The following is a 21,859-nucleotide window of genomic DNA, read 5'->3' as shown; positions in this document are numbered from 1 at the left end:
TCTGTGAGTGGGATGGAGAGAACTCCAATTGGACATGAGGACGTGTCAGTGTGAGTGGAGCGATCCCAAGGCGGTCTGAGTCAAGGGAGGCACTTGCCTTCGAAGAGAGAGACAGAGTCACCGGGGAAGGTGTCCAGGGCCAGGAGGTCCTTCCCGTCTTTGGAGTTGCTGCGCTTGTGTTTGTGTTTCCGGCGGAAAAAAGACCTGCGGGCTGCGGCAGACAACGTCTTAGAGGTGGCTCCGTCGTCTTTGACTTCCGACATGCTCAGCCTCCTGGAGAATTCTTGGTCCATCCTGAGTAGAGGAACAGAGAAGGGCCGAGCTGTGGGAGCTGTCTCCCACGGAGAACTCCCCAAACCCACTCTGGGTGAGCATCTGAGGCTAGAGCCAATGCTTAGAGTATGCTGAATGAAGGAGAAAAAGCTACATGGTGAGGTGGTTGGGTGGGGAGACCCCAATTCATACATACACACATACAAACAAATACACACACACACACACATGAGGCGGTTGAGTGGGGAGACCCCAATACACACACACACACACACACACACACACACACACACACACACACACACACACACACACACACACGAGGCGGTTGGGTGGGGAGACCCCAATACATACACACACACACACACACACACACACACACACACACACAAGGCAGTTGGGTGGGGAGACCCCAATACACACACACACACACACACACAGAGGCGGTTGGGTGGGGAGACCCCAATACACACACACACACACACACACACACACACACACACACACACACACACACACACACACACACGAGGCGGTTGGGCGGGGAGACCCCAATACACACACACACACACACACACACACACACACACACACACACGAGGCGGTTGGGTGGGGAGACCCCAATACACTCACACACACACACACACACACATGAGGCAGTTGGGTGGGGAGATCCCAATACACTCACTCACACACACACACATACACACACACACACACACACACAAGAGGCGGTTGGGTGGGGTCACACACCCCGAGGGGTCCAGAGATCAACCCAGTATGTGAAAGAGCTATGAAAAAAGGCTTTATCCTGCACAATTTCAAATAAGTCCAAAGGGGGGAATTTGAAGACAGAGCATGTAGGAACTCTGGTTGCCTAAAGAGGGAGGGGTAGGTGGTGCAAGAAACAGAGAGGGGTAGAGGGCACAAGCTGTCAAGATGGGGCTCAGCACAAGCCCTGACTGACGCACAGCACCCTCGACAAGCCACAGGGGCAGACACGGAGCAAAGGGCCACTGAAGCGGCTGCTCTGTCCTCAACACACACACAAATGCATACATGCACACATAAGCACACACAGCACACATGTACAGATACATGAACACAGAGACACAGATTCATACACAAGCATACGCATCTGAACACTCAGATATGTAGACACTCAAATATACACAGATATATACACACAGGTGCATACAAGCATGCACATGCAGAGGTGCATGCATCATCTTATACACTTCTATAGACAGACATGCGCAGATGCATGCCACACATGCATGTGCAAACAGATGCATGCAACACACTACACAGACACATGAATGCACAAATGTGCACGCCGAGATCTATGCAAACACAGGCACTAGCCCAGATGCATGCAAACAAGGATATATGCACACAGACATACACACCACACACTGAGATGTATGCAGCAGATATGCACATATACATCCAGACATGTACACGTGTGCACAGAGTTGCATATACACACATACACAGAGATACACACATACCCCAGAAGGCCCACATACACGTATCTGCTGGGAATTTGGCCACGCTGCAGCCGTTGGGCACTCTCGTCCAGCTGCCAGGCCATCCAGGAGCCGAAGGTGCCCTGAGGCAGGGTGTCTTCCACAAACAGGATGTCATCCTTTCGGAAGCTTAGCTCTGCCTCCGCCTCCGCCAGCCGCTCGAACAGAGCCCTGTGCCAGCAGGACAGTGGTCAAAGGCTGCGGAGCCTGCTTCCCCATGGGGTCTCTGGCACGTAGCTAGGCAAGTGGCCTCACCTCTCATGGGAGCAGAAGGCCTCTGGGGTATGAAAATGGGAGCCCCCTTATAGGGAGGCCTCACTGGTTACAGGAAATAGGAGCCCTTGATTCCTTCATGGGGCTCATCTTGGAAATGCCACCCCCCCAACTCTGATTCCTAATGTGTGTGCTTCCAAGGACCAACCCCCTCCCCCGCCATTCTGATCCCTGATGTAGGGTTCCAGGGATCATTCCCCAATTTTGACTCCTGATGTAAGGCCTCAAGGACCATCCCCCTGATGGAGGGTTCCAGGGATTATCCCCTGACACTCTGGTCCCTGATATAGGATTCTAGAAAAAAAACCTCACTCTGGTCCCTGATGTAGTATCCCACAGACTATCCCCTTACTCTGATCCTGACTTAGGGTCTCAGAGAGCATCCTCCCGACTCTAATCCCTGATCTAGGGTCCCTGGGACCCCTCCCAACTAATCCCTGATATAGTGTTCCAGAAACTGTCCCCCAACTCTGATCCTAATTTAGGGTCCCAGAAACCATCCCTTGACTAATCCCTAATGTAGGGCCCCAGGGACTGTCTCCCCAACTAATCACTGATGTAGGATCCCTGGAACCATTGTCTGACTCTGATCCTTGATGTAAGGTCCCAGTACCCTGACTGATACCTGACATAGAAACCGTCTCCAGGCAGCCCCTTGACCTTGGCGAAGTCATCGGGCCGATGCTGCACCCTGAGGCGGAGCCCATCCCTGGGCTTGAGCGTCTCCAGGTACACTTCCTCCACAGTCTTGTTCCGCATGTCCAGGCTGCCCAGCTGCCAGAGACCAGGTCAGAGGACAGTAGTGGGGCACAAGGATGTGGGTGGGGGGGTGATCCGCCCCTAAAGAAAGGCCCTACAGCTCTCCTCCTTCCCCTTCTCTCCTATCTCTTCCTCTTCTCTTCCTTCCTTGTTATCCTCTCTCCATCTCTCCCTCTATCTCCCTCTCTAATTCCCTTCTCTCCCTTTCCTTTTCTTTCTCTACTCTCTCCCTTTCTCTCTCTCCTCTCTCCCTCTCCTTCTTGGGGACTCAGTGGAGGGAACTGGCAATTCAACTGCCCTATGACTAGCCAAGAGAGTACACTTTCTAGATCAGGCCCCAGGGGGCAGCATCCAGCCCAGATGTTCAGAGCAGAGCAGCATGCGGGATGGGGGAGGGGGGGTGTGCTCAGGAACCACCAAAGCAGCCATGTTCCCAGGCACCGGAGCTCACCTCCAGAATGAGATCCCCTGGCACCAGGCCATCAGGGCCCTTGGCAGGGCTGTCCTCGTCCACCTCGGCCACGAACACCCCGTGTAGGTTCCCCCCACACAAGTGCACCCCGAGCTCCTGCTGCGGCTTCTTGACAAAGACTACCCGTGGCTCAGGGGGCTTCCTGGAGGCGTCTGCCAGTGGCCTGTTAGGGAGAAAAAGACCCTCGGTAAACACCGTGAAGAAGATGACGATACTGGCAGGCTGCTCAGCAAAGAGTTTCAGCAGGGAAAAAGCAGGCCAGGCCAAGAGACAGGACTGCCAGTGGCCCTGTTGTGGTTTATTTTGCTTTCATTTGGGGGCCATATCTGGTGGTGCTTAGGGATTACACCTGGCTCTGTACTCAGAATCATTCCTACTAGACTCGGGACCATATGGGATGCCATGGATCAAATCTGGGTTGGCCACAAGCAAGGCAAATGCCCTCCCTGATGTGCTATCACTCCATCCCCTTAATAATGTTGTAGGGGGTCACAAGAGGAGATCCTCCAAGACAGGATGTGGATTCAGTCAGGGCACCCTCCTGTTCTGTGGGCAGCCATGCACCCAGTCGGGCCAGACACGCTCACCTGGTGCTGGGCACGCTCTGCTTGGTGGGGGCCATGCCTGGGCCCTCATCTTGTTCCATCAGGGGATCAATGACAGAAGGATGGTCTGGGGTGGTGGTGCCACTGCCCTGGAGACTGGAGTGGGTGCCTGTGGGGTCCAGGTGGGAGCTGGGGACAGACAAGCCCAGCTTCTAGCAGTGACCAGACCTGGGCCATACCTGGGGATGCCCACATTGTACCAGCGGAGTTCATTCTCATCCTCAGAGGCATTCCCCAGAAGGTGGAGGTCACACAACATAAACTCCATGTCCCTCCCACCATTTCATGTCATTCCCCTGTCCATGTCACTCCCCTCCCCATGTCTGAGCACTTCTCCCAGCCCCACTGCAGACTCCAGACATACCTTCCCTTGAGCATAGTGCCCAGGCAAGAGGAAAATGTGCTTGGAGCCCCCCAGGCCACCTCTGCTCAGGAGGAGATGCTGCCCTCACACCCCGCACCCCCCCCCCAAATCCAGGGGACCACCTATCTGCACAACAGGGTGACCCGCCTATTTATCTGTGTGTGTGTGTGTCTGTCCATGCACACCTGGAGCGGGAATGGCCACCCAGCTGGCGCATGTGCGGGTTGTACTGGGCCAGGATGGTGACGGTGTCACACTGCTGCCCAATGATCAGCCGCGCCTGCTGCTCCGTTGCACTGCGTAGGTTGATGCCGTTGAACTGGAGGGAGACATGCCCAGGCTCAGAGGTTCTGCAGGTGCTGGGCCATAGTGGGGCATGGGTACAGGAGGGAGTGCCAGGATCATGGAGGACTCCAGGCCACGGGGTTGCCATGGTTCTGCACACAGGAAGATAAGTGGGTGGTGCAGGAGATATGACAGAAGATAGGCAGAGGGGTTCCCTTACCTCTAGCAGCTGGTCCCCATACTCCAGGCCAGCCTGGTGTGCAATACTGCCTCCCGTGACCTTGGACACGTAGACACCACCTTTCTCACCACTCACGATGGAGATGCCCAGCGGCTCGGCACCCTTCTGCAACCTCACAAGCCGTGGCTCTTCCATGTAGGGCCTGAGAAAGAGAGCCAGGGGTGAGGTGCCTAGGAAGGTCTGGGACACACAGTGCCACTGGAAAGGCAACTGCTAGAGCCAAGTCAGGGTGCAGGACAAGAGTATGATGTGACTAGGGAGACACATAGTCATATGGAGACACATATGGAGCAGCTGAGCAGGACATGGGTACAACACAGCAGGACAGACGGCTGCTCATTCCTTACCTCACCTTGTCCTCCTCACCTCAGCCCTGTCCTCACTACTCCTCTCACCCTTGTCATTCGTCTTTTTAGACCAGCCTCAGACATCTCTAGGCTATGCAGACCCTGGGCGCCCAGCCATGCTCACCTGTCTTTCCTCTGGTCCCCATGGCTGACAGCAACCCGGGGTAGGGTGGCAGCTGACGGTGGGTTCAGGGCACAGGAGGACACAGCGTCCATGCTCAGCGGGGATTGTGGCGGGGTGCTGCACTCGGAGTGTGACAGGGAGCCTGCAGAGAGGCAGGTGACATGGTGCCTTATTCGCCCTCAGGACCAGGCAGCCCCATCGGTGATGCCCCTTACCTCTGTCAGAGCTCACGACGGACCGAGGATAACGGGGCGTGGACGGGATCTTGATTCTCTCCGTCTTGAACTGCAGATGGCAGGAAGACCCTGGTTTCCCCAAAGGACAAGATCAGCAAGAGAAACAGCCTCCAAGCTGCTTGGGACACCTTGGGACACCCTTCTCTAGGAAGGGATGACAGGGCCTCCCCAGTCCCAGAATCCCTGAATGAGGGACCAGCGAGACCCAGTCCTCGATCCTGGTAGAGTCACACGCACCCCCAAGAGATACCAGCTCAGAGACAGGAAAGTTCCTGGGTGGACCTGAAAGCCAGAGGCAGGACCCAAACAGGAATCAGGCACTGGGAGGGAAGAAAGGAGAGCCCGGGGCAGGTCCACTTACCCAGACGTGCGCTGGAGGGCAGTGAGTTGGACCCGTGGGAGCTTCTCATCTCTGAGTAGTCACCTCCAACCCGGTGGCTCAAGTCCAGGCTCAAACGGCCTTGGTGCTGGGCACTGCATGGACCAGATGGGGATAGGCTCAGGGGCGCCCAGGAGGAAGGCGCCTGAAGTACATCCATGGGGCGGGGGTGTGTAGAGACTCGAGGTACTCTGCTCTCAGCATGGCCCATCTCAACACTCACAGATTCCCACAGGTTCCTCATTGCCCTGTACATACCTGGGCTGCAGGCCTGGGACGCTGAGCTCTCTGGGCACTGGTGGAGACCCACAGGGGCCCAGCCTGTGGCCGCGCACAGTGTAGACAGGGTTCCTCAGGGTGGAGCTCAGAGTGGAGCTGGGGGTCATACTCCGGGGGACGGTTCCTGCAGACAGGTGGAAGTTGGTGACCCCAAAAACACCTGAACCCCTGGTAAGACGCCACCAAGGCTCCTGTGATAGGAGTTCAAATCATCGGTCTGTCTGTCTAAAGTCTGTATGTTGCAATGATGCCATGGCCTGAGTTTGAGTCTATAAAGCTACTGGCCTGGCCCCATCTGTGAAGCTAGACAGCCCCTTCCCAGACTCTGATTTTCTGGGCAGTCTCTCAGAGAAAAAGCTCTAGAAGTTTCTGGAAAGTTTCTGGAGTTTCTGAAGAGTCCAGGCATCTCTAGCAGGACAAATGCAATTCGTTCATGGGGCCCTTGACTAAGGTCCAGCAACTGTCCCCTGCCTACCCCAGAAGCCTGCTGCACCATCCTTACAGAGCCCCTGACTCACCCACGCATGGCCGGTGTGGGTAGAGGGGTGCATTGGTGGGGCGGCCTGAGGATGGCCAGTCCTGGGACTCCAGGGAGCGCTCACCAAGGGAGGGTCCACGCTTCTGCTCCTGCACCACAGAGCGAGAGGCAGAGGATGAAGAGTGACCAACCGGCTGGATTTCTGGACAGCTCTGTCCCCACGACCAGGTCTGTCCCCCCACCAGCCCAACTGTCCCTGTGGCCAAGACTGTCCCATTGGCCGGGGCCTCAAAGGGCAGCGGAAGGAAGGAAGGAAGGAAGGAAGGAAGGAAGGAAGGAAGGAAGGAAGGAAGGAAGGAAGGAAGGAAGGGAGGGAGGGAGGGAGGGAGGGAGGGAGGGAGGGAGGGAGGGAGGGAGGGAGGGAGGGAGGGAGGGAGGGAGGGGAAGGGAGGGAAGAAGGGGAAGGGAGGGAGGAAGGGGAAGGGAGGAAGGGGAAGGGAGGGAGGGAGGGAGGGAAGGAGGGAAGGGAGGGAGGGAGGGAGGGAGGGAGGGAGGGAAGGAGGGAGGGGAGGGAGGGAAGGAAGGTCAAGCAGATGGTCAAGCTCCTCTGTTGCTGCTCCCCACCCACAAACCCCACAGTGCTCCAGGTGGCTGCTCCACCTCACCCCCCACCCCCTGCCCACCGTTCCCGAAGAAACAGTCCAAGAGGTATAGTGAGGGGCAAGTGGCCACCCAGGCTCTGACAACTCTTGCCCCCTACTACCTCCAGGAACTGGGAGCTGATCACCACAGGAGCCAGCTTGGGCCTGAAGCTGGGCGCAGACTTGGGGCGGGGGCGCTTGGGCCCCAGCTCATCCCCCTTCTGGGCCGTCAGGTCCTCATCGCAGGACTTCTTGGCAGGCAAGTAGGTGGCATCAGCCTCGCCCTCAGGGTAGTAGCTGGAGGCGATGCGGACCCGGGTCTTGCGTGGCGGGGAGGCGTGCAGGGGCGCACCAGGCTTGGCGTCAGGGGGCAGCGGTCCGGGGGGGCTGGTGGATGGGGAGCTGCCCACCAGAGTGGCCTCTGATTCGGAGCTGGTTTCCAGCCGCTGCTGGAACTTGATAGAGTCGGTCCTACGGGGCGGCTTGGGCGGGGTCAAGGGCCCCGACCTTCTGGAGGGCTGCGGGGAGCAGGAGGGCCCAGGGAGCAGGAATTCGAGGCGCGGTGGGGTCGGGGGGCGCTGGAAAGTGTGGGGGTCGAAGATCGACTTCCTCTGCTTCGGCTTCTTGTACACAGACAGTTTCTCGGGTCGACCCACAGAGCCGAGTGCGGCCTTGGGCCAGGTGCCCCCAGGACTGGTGCTCTCGGGCTCTGCCTGGTCCAGGGGTGCCTCAGTTGCCCCGCAGGGCTCTGGCTCTGCCTCGAAGGGCAACAGTGGTCCGTGGCCCCGGGAATCCACCAGCCCATAGCTGCGGTCCCCCGAGGTGTCAGAACGCAGGGAGACAAGGCTCCTTTCTGAGACGCTGGGGCAGGCCTGGGGGGAGGCCTGGAAAGTTCCCCCTGGGAACGGCCTGTGCAGGAATGAGCTGCTGTCCCCTGGAGGCCCCAGGTCCTTCCTCTCCTCCAACCTGTCGGCTGGGAAGAGCTCAGTCTGCGCTGGGCTGCTGGGCGGTGCCCCGTTGCGCCTCGGCTGGCTCTGCACATCCGGCCCAGCCGCTCGGAAGCTCAGCGTCTTCTCCGAGTCCCTGATGCTGTCCAGGATGTTCTGGCCGCTCCACGAGGTGCTCTGAGGGAAGACCTGAGTCAGGAGGGCATAGAGGTGAGACGGGCCCTGAGGCCACCACACCACAGTGCCCTGGCAGGTACCCTGCGGTCAGGGGTGTCCTGGGACCCCTGAGAACAGACGCACGAAGGTAAACACACATAGATTCCCTGAGGCCCAGGATGTTATGAATGCTATGATGCTATGCTAGGCTGGTATGAAAATTCACTGTGCTCTGGCAGTGAATCAACTGTTCACTTAAACCTAATTTTGTTTTCTTTAGGTTTTTTTGGGCCACACTCAGGGGTTACTCCTGCCTCTGAACTCAGAAATCACTCCTGGCTCGGGGGACCATATGGGATGCTGGGGATCGAACCCATGTTTGTCCTGGGGTCAGCTGCATGCAAGGCTGTGCTACCACTTCAACCCCCAATGTGGTTTTCATAATATACGATTTTCAGAAGAGTGGAGAGAGCACACACAGCAAGGAGGAAATTTGCCTTGTACATGGCCAATCTGGATTTATCCCCAGCATTCCATAGGCTTCCCAGAATGCTGCCAGGAGTAATTCCTAAGCCCAGAGCCAGGAGTAATTCCTGACCATTGCTGGTATGGCCCTCAAAATAAAACAAACAAAAATCAAGCAGTTCATGTCACTAATTTCAACTAAAGCACTTGACTGCCCCAAACAGGCCCATCTCTTGACTGAGGCCAAACCAGAATCACACCTGCAAAATCGGGTCATTCTCCAAGATCATCTTGTCCAAATTCAGGTGAGCCTTGAGAGCTAGAGCAATAGCACAGCAGGAAGGACATTTGCCTTTGTACCCAGCCAACCAGGATTGATCCTCAGCGTCAGGGTCCCCCACAAACACTGCCAGGAGAAACCCCCGAGTGCTGTCGGGTGTGGCCCAAAAAACAAAACTAAATATAAATAAATAAATTTGTGGGGCTGGAGTGGTGGCACAAGCGGTAAGGTGTCTGCCTCACCCGCGGTAGCCTAGGACGGACCACGGTTCAATCCCCCAGATTCCCATATGGTCCCCAAGTGAGGAGAGAAGCGATTTCTTTTTTTTTTTTTTTTTTTTTGGTTTTTGGGCCACACCCAGCAGTGCTCAGGGGTTACTCCTGGCTGTCTGCTCAGAAATAGCTCCTGGCAGGAACGGGGGACCATATGGGACACCGGGATTCGAACCAACCACCTTTGGTCCTGGATCGGCTGCTTGCAAGGCAAATGCCGCTGTGCTATATCTCCGGGCCCGAGGAGCGATTTCTGAACACATAGCCAAGAGTAACCCCTGAGTGTCAATGGGTGTGGCCAAAATAATGAATACCCAAATACATAAATAAATACATAAATAATAAATAAATAGGGGCCAGCGAGGTGGCGCTAGAGGTAAGGTGTCTGCCTTGCAAGTACTAGCCAAGGAAGAACAATGGTTCGATCCCCCTGCATCCCATATGGTCCCCCCAAACCAGGGGCAATTTCTGAGCGCTTAGCCAGGAGTAACCCCTGAGCATCAAACGGGTGGTCCGAAAAACCAATAAATAAATAAATAAATAAATAAATAAATAAATAAATAAATAAATAAATGGATGAATAAATAAATAAATAAATAAATAAATAAATAAATAAATAAATTTGGGTGGCCCACTGTCTCCACAAAGGCCCTCAACTGATGCTTTTCTACTTGAAAACAGGGAGGTCTGGCCCACATCTGCCAGGTCCACGGTCATCAATGTCCTTTCCCCAAAGGTGCTGGAAATTTGGGTACACTCAGCTGATACCAGGCCCCCATGGGAAGCAGCCGCCCAGAGAGACACACCTTCAGGAGTGAGAGAGTCAGAGACTCTTGGCAGCTGCGGAGAAGCGACTCACACTCGTTCAGAGACTTGTTGTCTAGCGCAATGCCATTTATCTGGGGTCAAAGACAAACAGTCAGACACTGGGCCTGGTTCTCTGAGGCACCAATGTCTGAGCAGGCAAACATAAGTAAGTCCCTCCCCAGAGAGGTGCAAAGCCACCACAAGGCAATGACATAGAATCTTAGACCCAGGCCGGAGCCAAAGCACAGCAGGGAGAGTGTTTGCTTTGCATGTGGCTGACCCAGATTCCATTCCCAACATTCCACAGGGTGCCATGATCTTCGCCAGGAGTGATTCCCACACCAAAACTATATAAAATGAAGGGTTTGCATAGATGAGGGCTGGGGTGTTTCTTCCCTATTCATTTCCTTGTTTGTTTTTGTTTTGGGGCCATACCTGGTGGTTCTTAGGAGTTACTCTTAGTTCTGTGCTCAGAAATCACTCCTGGCAGGGTTGGGGACACTATGGAGGCCAGGAATCAAACCCGAGTCAGCTACATGCAAGGCAAATGCCCTACCGCTGTACTATCTCTCCAGCCCTCAACCAATTTCTTATTAATTTTCAACAGAAGCACTAGAGGGGCCAGAATGATAGCACAGCGAGTAGGGCATTTACTTTGCATGTGGCCAACCCGGGACTGACCAGGGTTCGATCCCCATATGGTCCCCTGAGCCTGTCAGGAGCAATTTCTGAGCACAGAGTCAGAGTAACCCCTGAGCGCCACTGGATGTGGCCAAAAAAAAGAAAAAAGAAATACCAGAGGGAGGGACAGAATGGCCTGACACTTGCATGAAAGGTGACCTGCAGCCACCATGAAAGTAGTGACCTACAGTCCACTTGTAGCACCCTCCCCTCACACCCACAAGAGGCAGCACCTGGCCAGACCAGTGGGGACACTCACCGCCACAATCCTGTCCCCCACGACCAGAGAGCCTTCCTTGGCAGCTGGGCTTCCAGGCACCACAGCAGCTGCATAAACCCCATTCTCCAGGCTGATGCCGCTGTCTGTGGGCAAACAGCAAGCACATCGGAGTGTCTGTGCCCAAGCCACAAATCCCATACCCTACACCCTGGGGTCCTGCCTGGACTCAGCGAACTGGCACATGGCACCAACTTACCTGGGCCACCCCAGCTGGGTGTGTGCCCCATGTGTCCATCCAACTCTGTGCATGGCCCAGCTGGCTGGGGAATGCACTGGGCTGCACTCAAGGTTCCCAAACAACTCCCAGAAATTTAGAGTTCCTGCAGGTCCACCCTCAAACCCTCCATGCCCACCCAGCCCAGAGAGGGGGCCCTGGGTTTGCCCACCTTTCTGGCCCCCCAGGCTGATATGCAACGGCGTGACCACCTTCCCGCCCAGCGACTTGCGTCTCCGCACCACCATGTTAATGGCCCCATCTCCAAGCAGCAAGGCCTTCAGTGCCTGCTTCCTGTCCTTGTTGACTAGGTCCACATCATTGATCCGCAGCAACCAGTCATTCACCCTGTGGGATGAGGCATCAGGGAGCTGTCCACAATGGCCCTGGGCAGGGCAGGACTCCCCAAACACACACACAAGCCAGGAGATCACTCTGCCTGGTTCCAGCCCTGCTGTGCCAGGGATGGGGCCCACATTTGGCTCAGCCACATATCCTGGGCATAGATACTCTACGAGTCTGTACCCAAGAAGCCAAGGCAGCACCCAGGGATGAGCTGGTCCCAGGCTTGAGGACCTGTAGAGAGGGACCCTGTCTGTAGCCCAGGACACTGGCACTGGGCAGCTCTCAGGCTCACCGTAAGCGGCCATCAGCAATGCTGCCTTTGTCAACCTTGGTGACGAATATACCACAGTCCCCAGGCAAGCACGGCTCATTCACCCCTTCAGCCATGTCAAAGCCAAGAGTCTTGGGGTCCACGTCATCCTAGAAGGGAGAGGGAGAGGACACAAACATGTCACCAGAGGTGAGCCCGAGCCAGTTGCCCCAGTATAGAATGTCTTTCTGGGCACCCATTCCACCTTCCCCGCCAATCAATGCCGCTGGAGACACCGCAGTAAGAGATCCAGGCAAGGGGCTGGAGAGAAAGCATGGAGGCAGGGCATTTGCCTTGCATGCAGAAGGATGGTGGTTCAAATCCTGGCATCCCATATGGTCCCCCGAGCCTGCCAGGAGCAATTTCTGAGCATAGAGCCAGGACTAACTCCTGAGCGCTGCCAGGTGTGACCCAAAAACCAAAAATAAATAAATAAAAATTAAAAGAGATCCAGGGGCCCGGAGAGATAGCACAGCGGCGTTTGCCTTGCAAGCAGCTGATCCAGGACCAAAAGTGGTTGGTTCGAATCCCGGTGTCCCATATGGTCCCCCGAGCCTGCCAGGAGCTATTTCTGAGCAGACAGCCAGGAATAACCCCTGAGCACTGCCGGATGTGACCCAAAAACCAAAAAAAAAAAAAAAGAGATCCAGGCAAGCCCCATACTCACCGACTCTCGCTCGAACTCCACCACCTCCGTCTCCCACTCCATGGAGTCAGTGTCGATGGCTGAGTCATGTGAGCTGTGGGCCAGCAGCTGTCGGAAACGTGACTCCTTCTCCAGCTGCGACTCTACGTGCTCCCTGGGACAGCCAGGACACGAGTGCTTGGGTGTTGCCTTCCTCCCTACAGGCCTACCCAGTGGGTCTCCCAGGTTCCTGCCTCTGGGCCTCCCCTGTAGCCCCCACATCCATCCTTACCAGCTACTCTCAGAGCCTCACCGGCCTATCTGAGGACAGGGTGGGAGCCCTGAACCTGCGGGCAGAACTAGATGCCCTTGGAGAAACCTCCCAGGCATGAACCCTGGGGTCCAGTGGCCTCTTCACTCAGCTCTATCCTTAGGTCACTCACCAAGGGAGTCTCCTGGGGCTGTGTATGAACTCTTAGGGCCCCAGTGGCCTGGGATCTCACTAAATAGCTTGAAGATGCTCCAGCGAGGGGGTCAGAGGAAGGAGGGAAGTGGTTCTCCCTGCTTGCACACTCACTCACATTCACATTCATACACTCACAGTCACATAAGCAACATTCAGTCCTACTCACTCTCACACACTCAGTCACTCCCACATACTCACACTATGACTTATTCATTCACTCTCAGACATGTGCACCCACTGACTCCGTTATTACACTCAGTCACAGATTCAGAGTCATTCAAAACTCGCACTTAGTCACACTCAAGTCACTCACGCTTGCAGTCACATTTACTCACAATCAAACTCTGTCACACTCACAGCCATATATCGTCACTCTTACCTGTACATTTACAGTCACACACACATACACACACACTGGCAGTCACACTCAGTCACTTCCATGCTCACGTTCACACATTCAGTCATATTCACTTAAGTCACAGCCACATCCAGTCACTCACACGCACACTCAATCATTCACACTTAGCTGCATTCTCAGACTCCTCCTCACACGCTTGGTCTCACGATCACACTCTCTCACACTCACTCAGTCGCATTCTGTCACTGCTGCCAGTTTCCAGTTGAGCTGTTTCTTCTCCCCTCACTGAGTCCCTAAACCCAGCTCAGCATGCCTCACAGGTCCTGGCCTCGGGGCACCCCCGTCAGGGTCTGGCCCATGCACAGAAGGGTCTGTGGCTGCTGTGGGTGCGTAGAGGGTGCGTGGAGGGAGAGAAGCTTGAAGGCAACTATACTTCTGCATGCTGCCTGCACAGGACCTGCTGTGTACAGAGCCCACAGGGATCTTCTCACAAATTCGAATAGATGGGGCACCTGGAAGTGCCACTGAGACCAAGTGGCCATGAAGGGCCCCGTGAGGTTTCCCACCCACCCACCCACCCACTGACTCCAGGCCCCACATACTTGAGCTCCTTGAGCTCGCGGCTGATGTCATTCTTCTGCTTGCGCGTGTCATCCAGGCCCCGGAGCGCCTCTGCCAGCTCACTCACTGCCCGGTCTCGCTCCCTCCGCAAGTTGTCACACAGGGTCCTGGGGGTGTCCAATGGGGGGTGGTCAGACATGCACCCTGAGAGATTTTCATGAGTGGCTTCCCATGCCCCATCCATAAGGTGTCAGAGCCCTACCCAAGATTCTGCCTCTCGGGGCCGGGAAGGTGGCGCTAAAGGTAAGGTGTTTGCCTTGCAAGTGCTAACATAGGATGGACCGAAGTTCGATCCCCCCCCACCCCCCGGCGTCCCATATGGTCCCCCCAAGCCAGGAGCGATTTCTGAATGTATAGCCAGGAGTAACCACTGAGCGGTCAAACGGGTGTGGCCGAAAAAACCAAAAAAAAAAAAATGTCTGCCTCTCATAGGCTCCCCCACCCTCTGGGTCTCCCAGTGTCATCTTGGCCCCTCAGAGGGGACTCTTAGGGAGGGGCCTAAGGTGGGGCAGGGTGGAACTAGAAGAGGAATCAACCCGCTACCCTTTAATATAGACAAAGCTGCCCCCCAACCCCTGTGCGAGGCATGTGTACTGTACCGAATGCTGTCCCGCTCAGCCACAATCTTGTCACGCTCCTGGAAGGCCCAGTCTCGCCGGCACTTGGCCACGTCGGCCTCCTGCAGCGCTTCCTTGAGCTCCTGGCACAGTGCCTTGCACTGCTTCCGCAGGGCCTCAGCCTCCTGGATGGCCCTCCCAGCGTCTGGTGGCCCTGAGTCCTTGAGCTGCAGATGGGGTAGGCAGAAGGTCATTGGGCCTCTGAACAGGACAGGTAGGGGACCCAGAAGCTACCCCTACCTACCCCCCCACTGAGCCTATAGGTGCCCCCACCATCCAGTCATGTCAGCCCCCAGTGCAATTGAGTCAAGGTGACCCCAAATCCCTGCACCTCACAAATCTGTGTGCCCAGGAGATAAGTGCCCCACTGCATCTGGGCCTGCCCCCACCCCCATTCTCTATGTCTGGAGGGAGCCAGTGAGCTCAGGCCATAGAACTTGGTGCTGAGGCCTGACAGCAGCTAATAGGATGAGTGTGTAGGCATCCCCATATGTCCTGTCTATCACATGGGCGTGTTTTGGCTGGTGACACCCTGTGTGTCTGCTTGAAAAGTGGGAACCCTGGGTAGGGAGCGAGAGGCTAGTGGGGAGGGCATTTCTCTTGCACATGGCTAGCCTGGGTTCTATCTCAGAGTGCCCTGAACCCCGCCAGAGCACAAACCCAGGAGTAACCCCTGTGCATTGCCAGGTGTGGCCCAAAATTAAAATTTTAAAAAGCAGGAACATAAAATATCTGCATTCTTATTTTTTTATTTTTTTGGTTTTTGGGCCACACCCGGCGGTGCTCAGGGGTTACTCCTGGCTGTCTGCTCAGAAATAGGTCCTGGCAGGCACGGGGAACCATATGGGACACCAGGGATTCGAACCAACCACCTTTGGTCCTGGATCGGCTGCTTGCAAAGCAAACGCCGCTGTACTATCTCTCCGGGCCTAAAATATCTTCATTCTAACCCTGCCCAAAGGTGCCACCAGGTCTCCTGAGCTCTGATAGCAAAGGGCAGAAACTTCCACCGGCAGATAGCCAGGTTAAGGCACTTGCCCCACAAGTGCCCCACACAGCTGACCTAGGTTCAATCCCCAGCACCTGAGCCCTGCCAGGAGGAACCCCTGAATGTGTAGAGCTGAGTTAACACTGGGTCTAGTCCGAAAACAGAGTGGGAGGGGGAGAGACTGAGAGAGAGCCTGAGAGAAAAATAGGGAGAGATGGGGTGGGGTCTCTGTGACTATGATCATTGGAAAGTACCAGCCAGTGTTGTCTCCACCTCAGCTCAGATAGATCCCGGGGTCCTAGGCACTCACTGGTCCTCCGAGGGCATCCAGAGCATTCTGTCCCCCACTGCTCCTGGAGCACTCCCCACTGTGCCAGAGAAGACTTAGTACTGTCTCACACCCAAGTCCAGACCCCAGACCCCTGATCAGGATCAATCGAAGAAATCCACTGTCCAGGTGGGGACCCTGAGCTTTCAGGCAGACCCCAAGGATGGGAGTAGCACAGGGACAGCCCTTGCAGGTTCATTTGTGAGCTCACAGACCAGAGGGTTCCTCACATAAGTCTGAGAGAAACTCGCATAGCCAGGGGCTTCCAGTACTGCCAACTCTGGGCCCATCCAGGCCACCAGCAGGGTCTCCACACCCTACAGGAACCGTGTGGCAGCACTGCACAGTGAGCCTGGTCAGCAGGGAACGCACCTGCCGCAGCACTTCCATCTCTTCACTGGCCGCCTTCTTCTCTGACGTGCTGCTCTTGAGTTTGGACTCGGCCAGCTCCACCTCGGTCTGCAGCTTGTCCAGCTCCGAGATGACCTGGTCCCGCTCACTCATGATGAGCTTGTACTCGCTGTACACCGCATCCCGCTCCTCCTTGTATTTCTCCGACTCCTTGGCCGTCTTTACCTGCGTGCTCCTGAGCTCCGTGAGCTCCGACTGCAACAGGTCCATCTCCCACTGCAGGTCCTTGTTCTGAGCCGTGGCTTTGCTGAGCTCGTGGTGCACAGCCTCGAACCTGGGGAAGGACAGCAGGGACGTGGCAGGGTGGAGATCGGCCTGGCCCACTCAGCAGTTCATACTGGGCTTGCACTGTCCCAGAGAGAGAAGTATCCTGGAGCTCTAGAACCCCAGAACCAGGAATGTTTCTCCACCTCCTACAACTGCCAACAGTTAGCATAAGAATACTGTGCCCTGTGCTATGCTAGAAATAATGCAGGTGTATGCCACAGCCAGGCTACACTGTGAGAAATAATAATAATAATAATACAATAAAAAAAGATCCAAGAACCACAGCATGAGAGTTAAAAGGGGGCTCCAAGGATGCTTCAATCAAACCATCTCATTTTCAGAAATGCAATCACCACGGCTAGAAGGCCAGTGGGGGATTTAGCTCAGTTCCTCTAGCCCAAATGCCCCAGTCAGGCAGTCCAGAAGGCACCCTCAGGATGTGTCCACACCACAGCGCCCTCTAGTGGGCAAAACCAGGATGTGCACCACAGCCCACCAATGGGCACACCAGGAAGTACATCACAGAGCCCTCTAGTGGCCACAAACAGGATGTGTCAGCACCACAGCACCTTCCCCTGACCACAGGCAGGATGTGTCAACACCACAGAGCTTTGCAGTGAATATAACGAGGATGTGCACCAGAGCACCACAGTGCCCACAGTCAGCAAAGCCAGAAGTGTGAGAACGCAACAGTGCCCACAGTGAGCACCACAAGAATATGCCTCTTCTCCACAGTGCCTTCCAGTGGGCAAAACCAGAAAGTGTATCAGTGGAACTGCACCCTCTAGTTAGCAAAATCAGAGCCTGCGACTCAAAGCGCCACAGTACCCTCTAGTGGCCATAAATAGGATGTGCCAGCACTACCGAGCCCTCTAGTTTCACAACCAGAATGTGCCTCAGAGCTAGCTCCCCAGCACCCTCTAGTGGCACAAACAGAATGTAAGCACCACAGCTCCTTAAACTAAGATGTGCCTCAGGACCCTCTGGTGGCCACAATAGAATATGCCTCATGGGGCAGGAGCAGTGGGGCCAAGGCTAGCCTAGGACAAACCGCAGTTCGATCCCCCAGTGTCCCATATGGTCCCCCCAGCAGGAGTGATTTCTGAGCACAAAGCCAGGAGTAGCCCCTGGGTGTCACCAGGTATGGCCAAAAAAAAAAAAAAAAAAAAAAATTAAAAAAGAAAAGAATTGGGGCCCGGAGAAATAGCACAGCGGCAAGCAGCCGATCCAGAACCTAAGGTGGTTGGTTCGAATCCCGGTGTCCCATATGGTCCCCCGTGCCTGCCAGGAGCTATTTCTGAGCAGACAGCCAGGAGTAATCCCTGAGCACCGCTGGGTGTGGCCCAAAAACCAAAAAAAAAAAAAAAAAAAAAAAGAATTTGCCTCAGAATACCACAGCTTCCTCTAGTAGCCACAAACTTGACTTGTTGGTACCACAGCTACCTCTAGTGACCACAAAAAGGATGTGTCAGCACCACAATAGCCTCAAGTGGGCACAACCAGGATGTGCACCTGTTCCCCCAAAGAGCAGACTTGCATCAACACCCTCCAGAAGGCAGGACTGGAATAAAAAGACATGTGTGCAAGCCCCATAACTAAAGCCTAGATCCTGGATAGCATCAGGGCCAACTTTATGAACCCCCAATGAACACTACAGCCAGGCCAGATGTGTGTGCAGCCAGGCCAGATGTGTGTGCAACCCGACATCATAACTGCATCAGCAACAAAGGGCATAGGCAAGGGAAATAAAGCAAGAGAATTAAATGAATAAACTCTTGTGGGTTTTGCTTTCACTCCAGGAAGTGGTGGGAAGAGAAGCAAGTCTGGGGGGGGACAGCAATGATGGGGACCTCACAATCAGAGCCAGCACCCTACCCTACTCACCTGCGCAGAGAGAGGGCACACTGGTGCTGCAGCTGGATGGCAGTGTTGCGCTGCTGCGCCAGCATCTCTGTCTGTTTCAGCAGCCGCTGGTTTTCCTCATCCAACTGCTCTAGGCGGCTGAGATCCGAGTTGTGCATGGCTACCTTCTCGCTGTAGCGCTTCCGCAGTGCCTCATAATCCTTCTTCACTACTTCCAGCTTGTCCATGGCTGTGTCATAGAGCTTGTTGAGAATCTCCGAGGAGCCATTCTGCTTTAGCACCTGCAGGGAAGTCATGTTCAGCTAGGGCGGCAGGCAGGACACTTACACTGAGCTGGCAGGACAGGCCAGAATGGAGGCAAGGAGGGTGGGTCTACTCTGCATAAAGGCCACCCATCTACCACCTCAGGGGTCAACAGTGTGCAGGATACAGTGGCCAGCCAGATTCCAGTCAGTGCTCGTTGGTTGGTTGGTTTTTCCAGTGTTCTGTTCACAGCTGGCTGTGCTCAGAATTACTGACCAGAGCTCCAGGCTCTGTGCACAGGCATACTGGGAAGAGGTGGAAAAACATTGGGAAGAGGTGGAAACACACACTGGTCACTCCCTCAGGCTGCTGCTTGCTTTCTGGGAGGTGAGTTCCGCAGTGGGCCAGACAAAGGGTCCCACAAACCCTTTGTGCAAAAAGGCCCATTTACCCCTCAAGAGCTTCTTCATGGCCACAGGTATCCCATAGGATCCTCCGAGCTTGCCAGGAATAATTTCTGAGCACAAAGCCAGGAATAAGCCCTGCGCACCATCAGGTGTGGCAAAAATAAATAAAAAATAAAAAATAAGGACCTTGTCCAGTGCTGCCAACCTTGCCACAGCCAGTGAGGATGAACCTGTGATAGTCCTGGGCCCTGGCTTCCTGGACAGATGGATGAATGGATGAATGGATGGACAGACGGATACATGAATGGATGCATGGACTAACCAATAGATACAGATATAAATGGGTTGATGGAGGGCAGATAGATGGACAAAAGGACAAATGGATGAATGGATGAGCAAATGGAAGATAGATGGATGAATAGACAGATGGATGAATCAATGGATGGAAGGATGGATAAATGAACATAAATAGGTAACAAATGAATATATGAATAGATGGATGGATAGTTGGATGAATAGATGGATGAATGGAGAGATTAACAGACAGATGGAAGTACTGCACAGATGTGAAGGAACCAGCCCTCTCCCCCCCTCCCCCGCCCCTGCCACCAGCCCAGCTCTACCTGCTGCTGTTGGGCCCGGAGGTCCCCAATCTCCTTCTGATCCTCTTCGTGCAGCCGCTTCATGTCCTCCCAGGACTGCTGGAGCAGGTTCCGTTCCCGCCGTAGCTGCCCATTCTCCTGTCGCAGCATGGCCACATCATCTTTCAGCTGCATCTGCTCACTCAGGAGGTGGCTGTGCAAGGTGCTGAGAGGACCAACACACAGTGAGTCATGGCCCTTCCACCCAGTCCAGGGCCCACTCACCAGAGAACGCCAGCAGCTCAGCAGCACTCAGAGACACCCAAAACTGGGGTCAGCCAGATGCCAGACGACATTCCAGCCCTGACCCTGGAAGGCCCAGGAGAGGAGACAAGCCCCTGCCTGGACAGACCTGGCACCTCTGAGCACTGAGGTCTGGGCCAACAGCAGCAAGCGAGCAGACCAATGCTCAAGAGGGGTACCAGACAGGAAAGAGAACCCCATCTGTGGCTCTCCTGGCAGAGCCCAGAGCAGTTGGCCCAGAAGCCCAGTGACCAGTCTGGCCTGCTGGCGCCTGGTTTAATCACTTTCCTACCAACTGTGCCTGGTACGTGGGCAATGAAAGTACAACAGGCCAGCAGACACGCTCAGACCCAGGACACAAGGTCATCTGCTGGTTATTGCCACATGCTATGTGGCCAAGGCAGTCCCTAAACCAGCAGCCCTGGCCCTAGGGGCATGGAAAGGAGGGCAAATAGCACCACTTTGCAGCCCCACTCACTGGTAGAAGTCGGTCTCCTTGGCCACCTCCTCACACCTCTTTAAGGCGCTAGTGTGCTGGTTCTGGAGGCTCTGCAGGTCCGACATGGCCCGCACACACTGTATCTTCAGCCGCTCATAGTCGGGATTCAGCCGGTGGTAGGGCCTGGTCCAGCCAAGAAAAGATCCCATGAACAAAGGCCCTGGGGTTTTATTGGTGAGGAATGTCTGCCCCGCCAGCAAGCCACGTCTGGGCCATTTCCACTCAGCAGCTCTGGACTATGCATCATGGAACTGGTGCCCAGCCACCCACGGTCCACCAGGACCCATGGCCAGGATGCCAGAGCACTGGGCCAGCTAGGCCGCTCTCTGTGCTGCAGAGCAGACAGCATGTACACGTGAGAGACAGGCCAGCTGCAGGGGGGTGAGGCCTGCCCACATAGGGCATCAAGGGCTCAAACAATGAGGTGACAGCTTTCTGGGGGACTGGAAGCCAGAGGCCAGAGGGGGCCACACAACCAGGTAAGATATAGAAAAGGAGCCTGGAGCTGCTGAGCAATACACCAGAGGGTGAGATGCGGGGCTACATCTTGACCATAACATGCACACACACGTATACAAATACATATGCACACCCAAACATGCACAAATACACAAAATAAGCATGTCATACAAACGACAAATACATACACATGCACACATACGCGGAAGGCATCTTATAACTCCCAAGGCCACCAGCCATAACAGACCCTGAAAGAATGAACCTGACGGGTTGAGGGGCCGGTATCCCCTGCGCAACCCACTCCCACTCTGTATCCCTCCCCCTGTCCCCTAATCCTGGCACAACCTCACACACACACACCCCACCTCTTGTCCAAGGTGGCCCCTTGGGCAGCCAAGGCCAGGCGCTTGCGTAGCTCATTCCTCTCACGGGTAACCAGGCGCAGCTGTGCGGACAGAGCCTCCACCTTCTCCCCTGCACGTTCGGGCAGCAGGGGTGGTGATGGTGCCTTGCCTGCAGTGCCTGTAACAGATAGATAGACAGACGAATGGACTGTCAGAATAGTGTGTCCAGGGGCCGGAGAGATATCATGGAGGTAGGGCGTTTTGCCTTGCATGCAGAAGGTCGGTGGTTCGAATCCCGGCATCCCATATGGTCCCCCGAGCCTGGCAGGAGCGATTTCTGAGTGTAGAGCCAGGAGGAACCATAACCTCTGAGCGCAGCCTGGTGTGACCCAAAAACAAAAAACAAAAAACCTCTATATATAGGCAGCTAATTTTTG

The 21,859-nt window shown here is 55.2% G+C and overlaps 1 protein-coding gene across 1 annotated transcript in view; it reads right to left on the bottom strand.

Moving 5' to 3' along the window:
• Positions 1-80: 80 nt before the first annotated feature.
• Positions 81-21,859, bottom strand: part of DLG5 (discs large MAGUK scaffold protein 5) — a 35,279-nt gene continuing 13,500 nt past the window's right edge. The window contains exons 4-28 of the mRNA XM_049788096.1: positions 21,444-21,600; positions 20,599-20,742; positions 19,860-20,043; positions 18,608-18,867; positions 16,418-16,730; positions 14,712-14,896; positions 14,094-14,219; positions 12,710-12,842; positions 12,025-12,152; positions 11,560-11,735; positions 11,153-11,256; positions 10,212-10,304; positions 7,408-8,421; positions 6,685-6,793; positions 6,146-6,290; positions 5,870-5,982; positions 5,488-5,577; positions 5,273-5,414; positions 4,781-4,943; positions 4,461-4,594; positions 3,894-4,040; positions 3,286-3,469; positions 2,701-2,849; positions 1,803-1,973; positions 81-294 (exon numbers count right to left, since the gene is read on the bottom strand). Of these exons, the coding sequence (XP_049644053.1) occupies positions 81-294; positions 1,803-1,973; positions 2,701-2,849; positions 3,286-3,469; positions 3,894-4,040; positions 4,461-4,594; positions 4,781-4,943; positions 5,273-5,414; positions 5,488-5,577; positions 5,870-5,982; positions 6,146-6,290; positions 6,685-6,793; positions 7,408-8,421; positions 10,212-10,304; positions 11,153-11,256; positions 11,560-11,735; positions 12,025-12,152; positions 12,710-12,842; positions 14,094-14,219; positions 14,712-14,896; positions 16,418-16,730; positions 18,608-18,867; positions 19,860-20,043; positions 20,599-20,742; positions 21,444-21,600 (4,778 nt within the window). The remainder of the gene's footprint in view (positions 295-1,802; positions 1,974-2,700; positions 2,850-3,285; positions 3,470-3,893; positions 4,041-4,460; positions 4,595-4,780; positions 4,944-5,272; positions 5,415-5,487; positions 5,578-5,869; positions 5,983-6,145; positions 6,291-6,684; positions 6,794-7,407; positions 8,422-10,211; positions 10,305-11,152; positions 11,257-11,559; positions 11,736-12,024; positions 12,153-12,709; positions 12,843-14,093; positions 14,220-14,711; positions 14,897-16,417; positions 16,731-18,607; positions 18,868-19,859; positions 20,044-20,598; positions 20,743-21,443; positions 21,601-21,859) is intronic.

Source organism: Suncus etruscus, chromosome 15, assembly GCF_024139225.1.
Source record: "Suncus etruscus isolate mSunEtr1 chromosome 15, mSunEtr1.pri.cur, whole genome shotgun sequence".
Lineage (NCBI taxonomy): Eukaryota > Metazoa > Chordata > Mammalia > Eulipotyphla > Soricidae > Suncus > Suncus etruscus.
The sequence above is the reverse complement of the archived record's forward strand: the minus strand, read 5'-3'. Positions and strand labels throughout refer to the sequence as shown.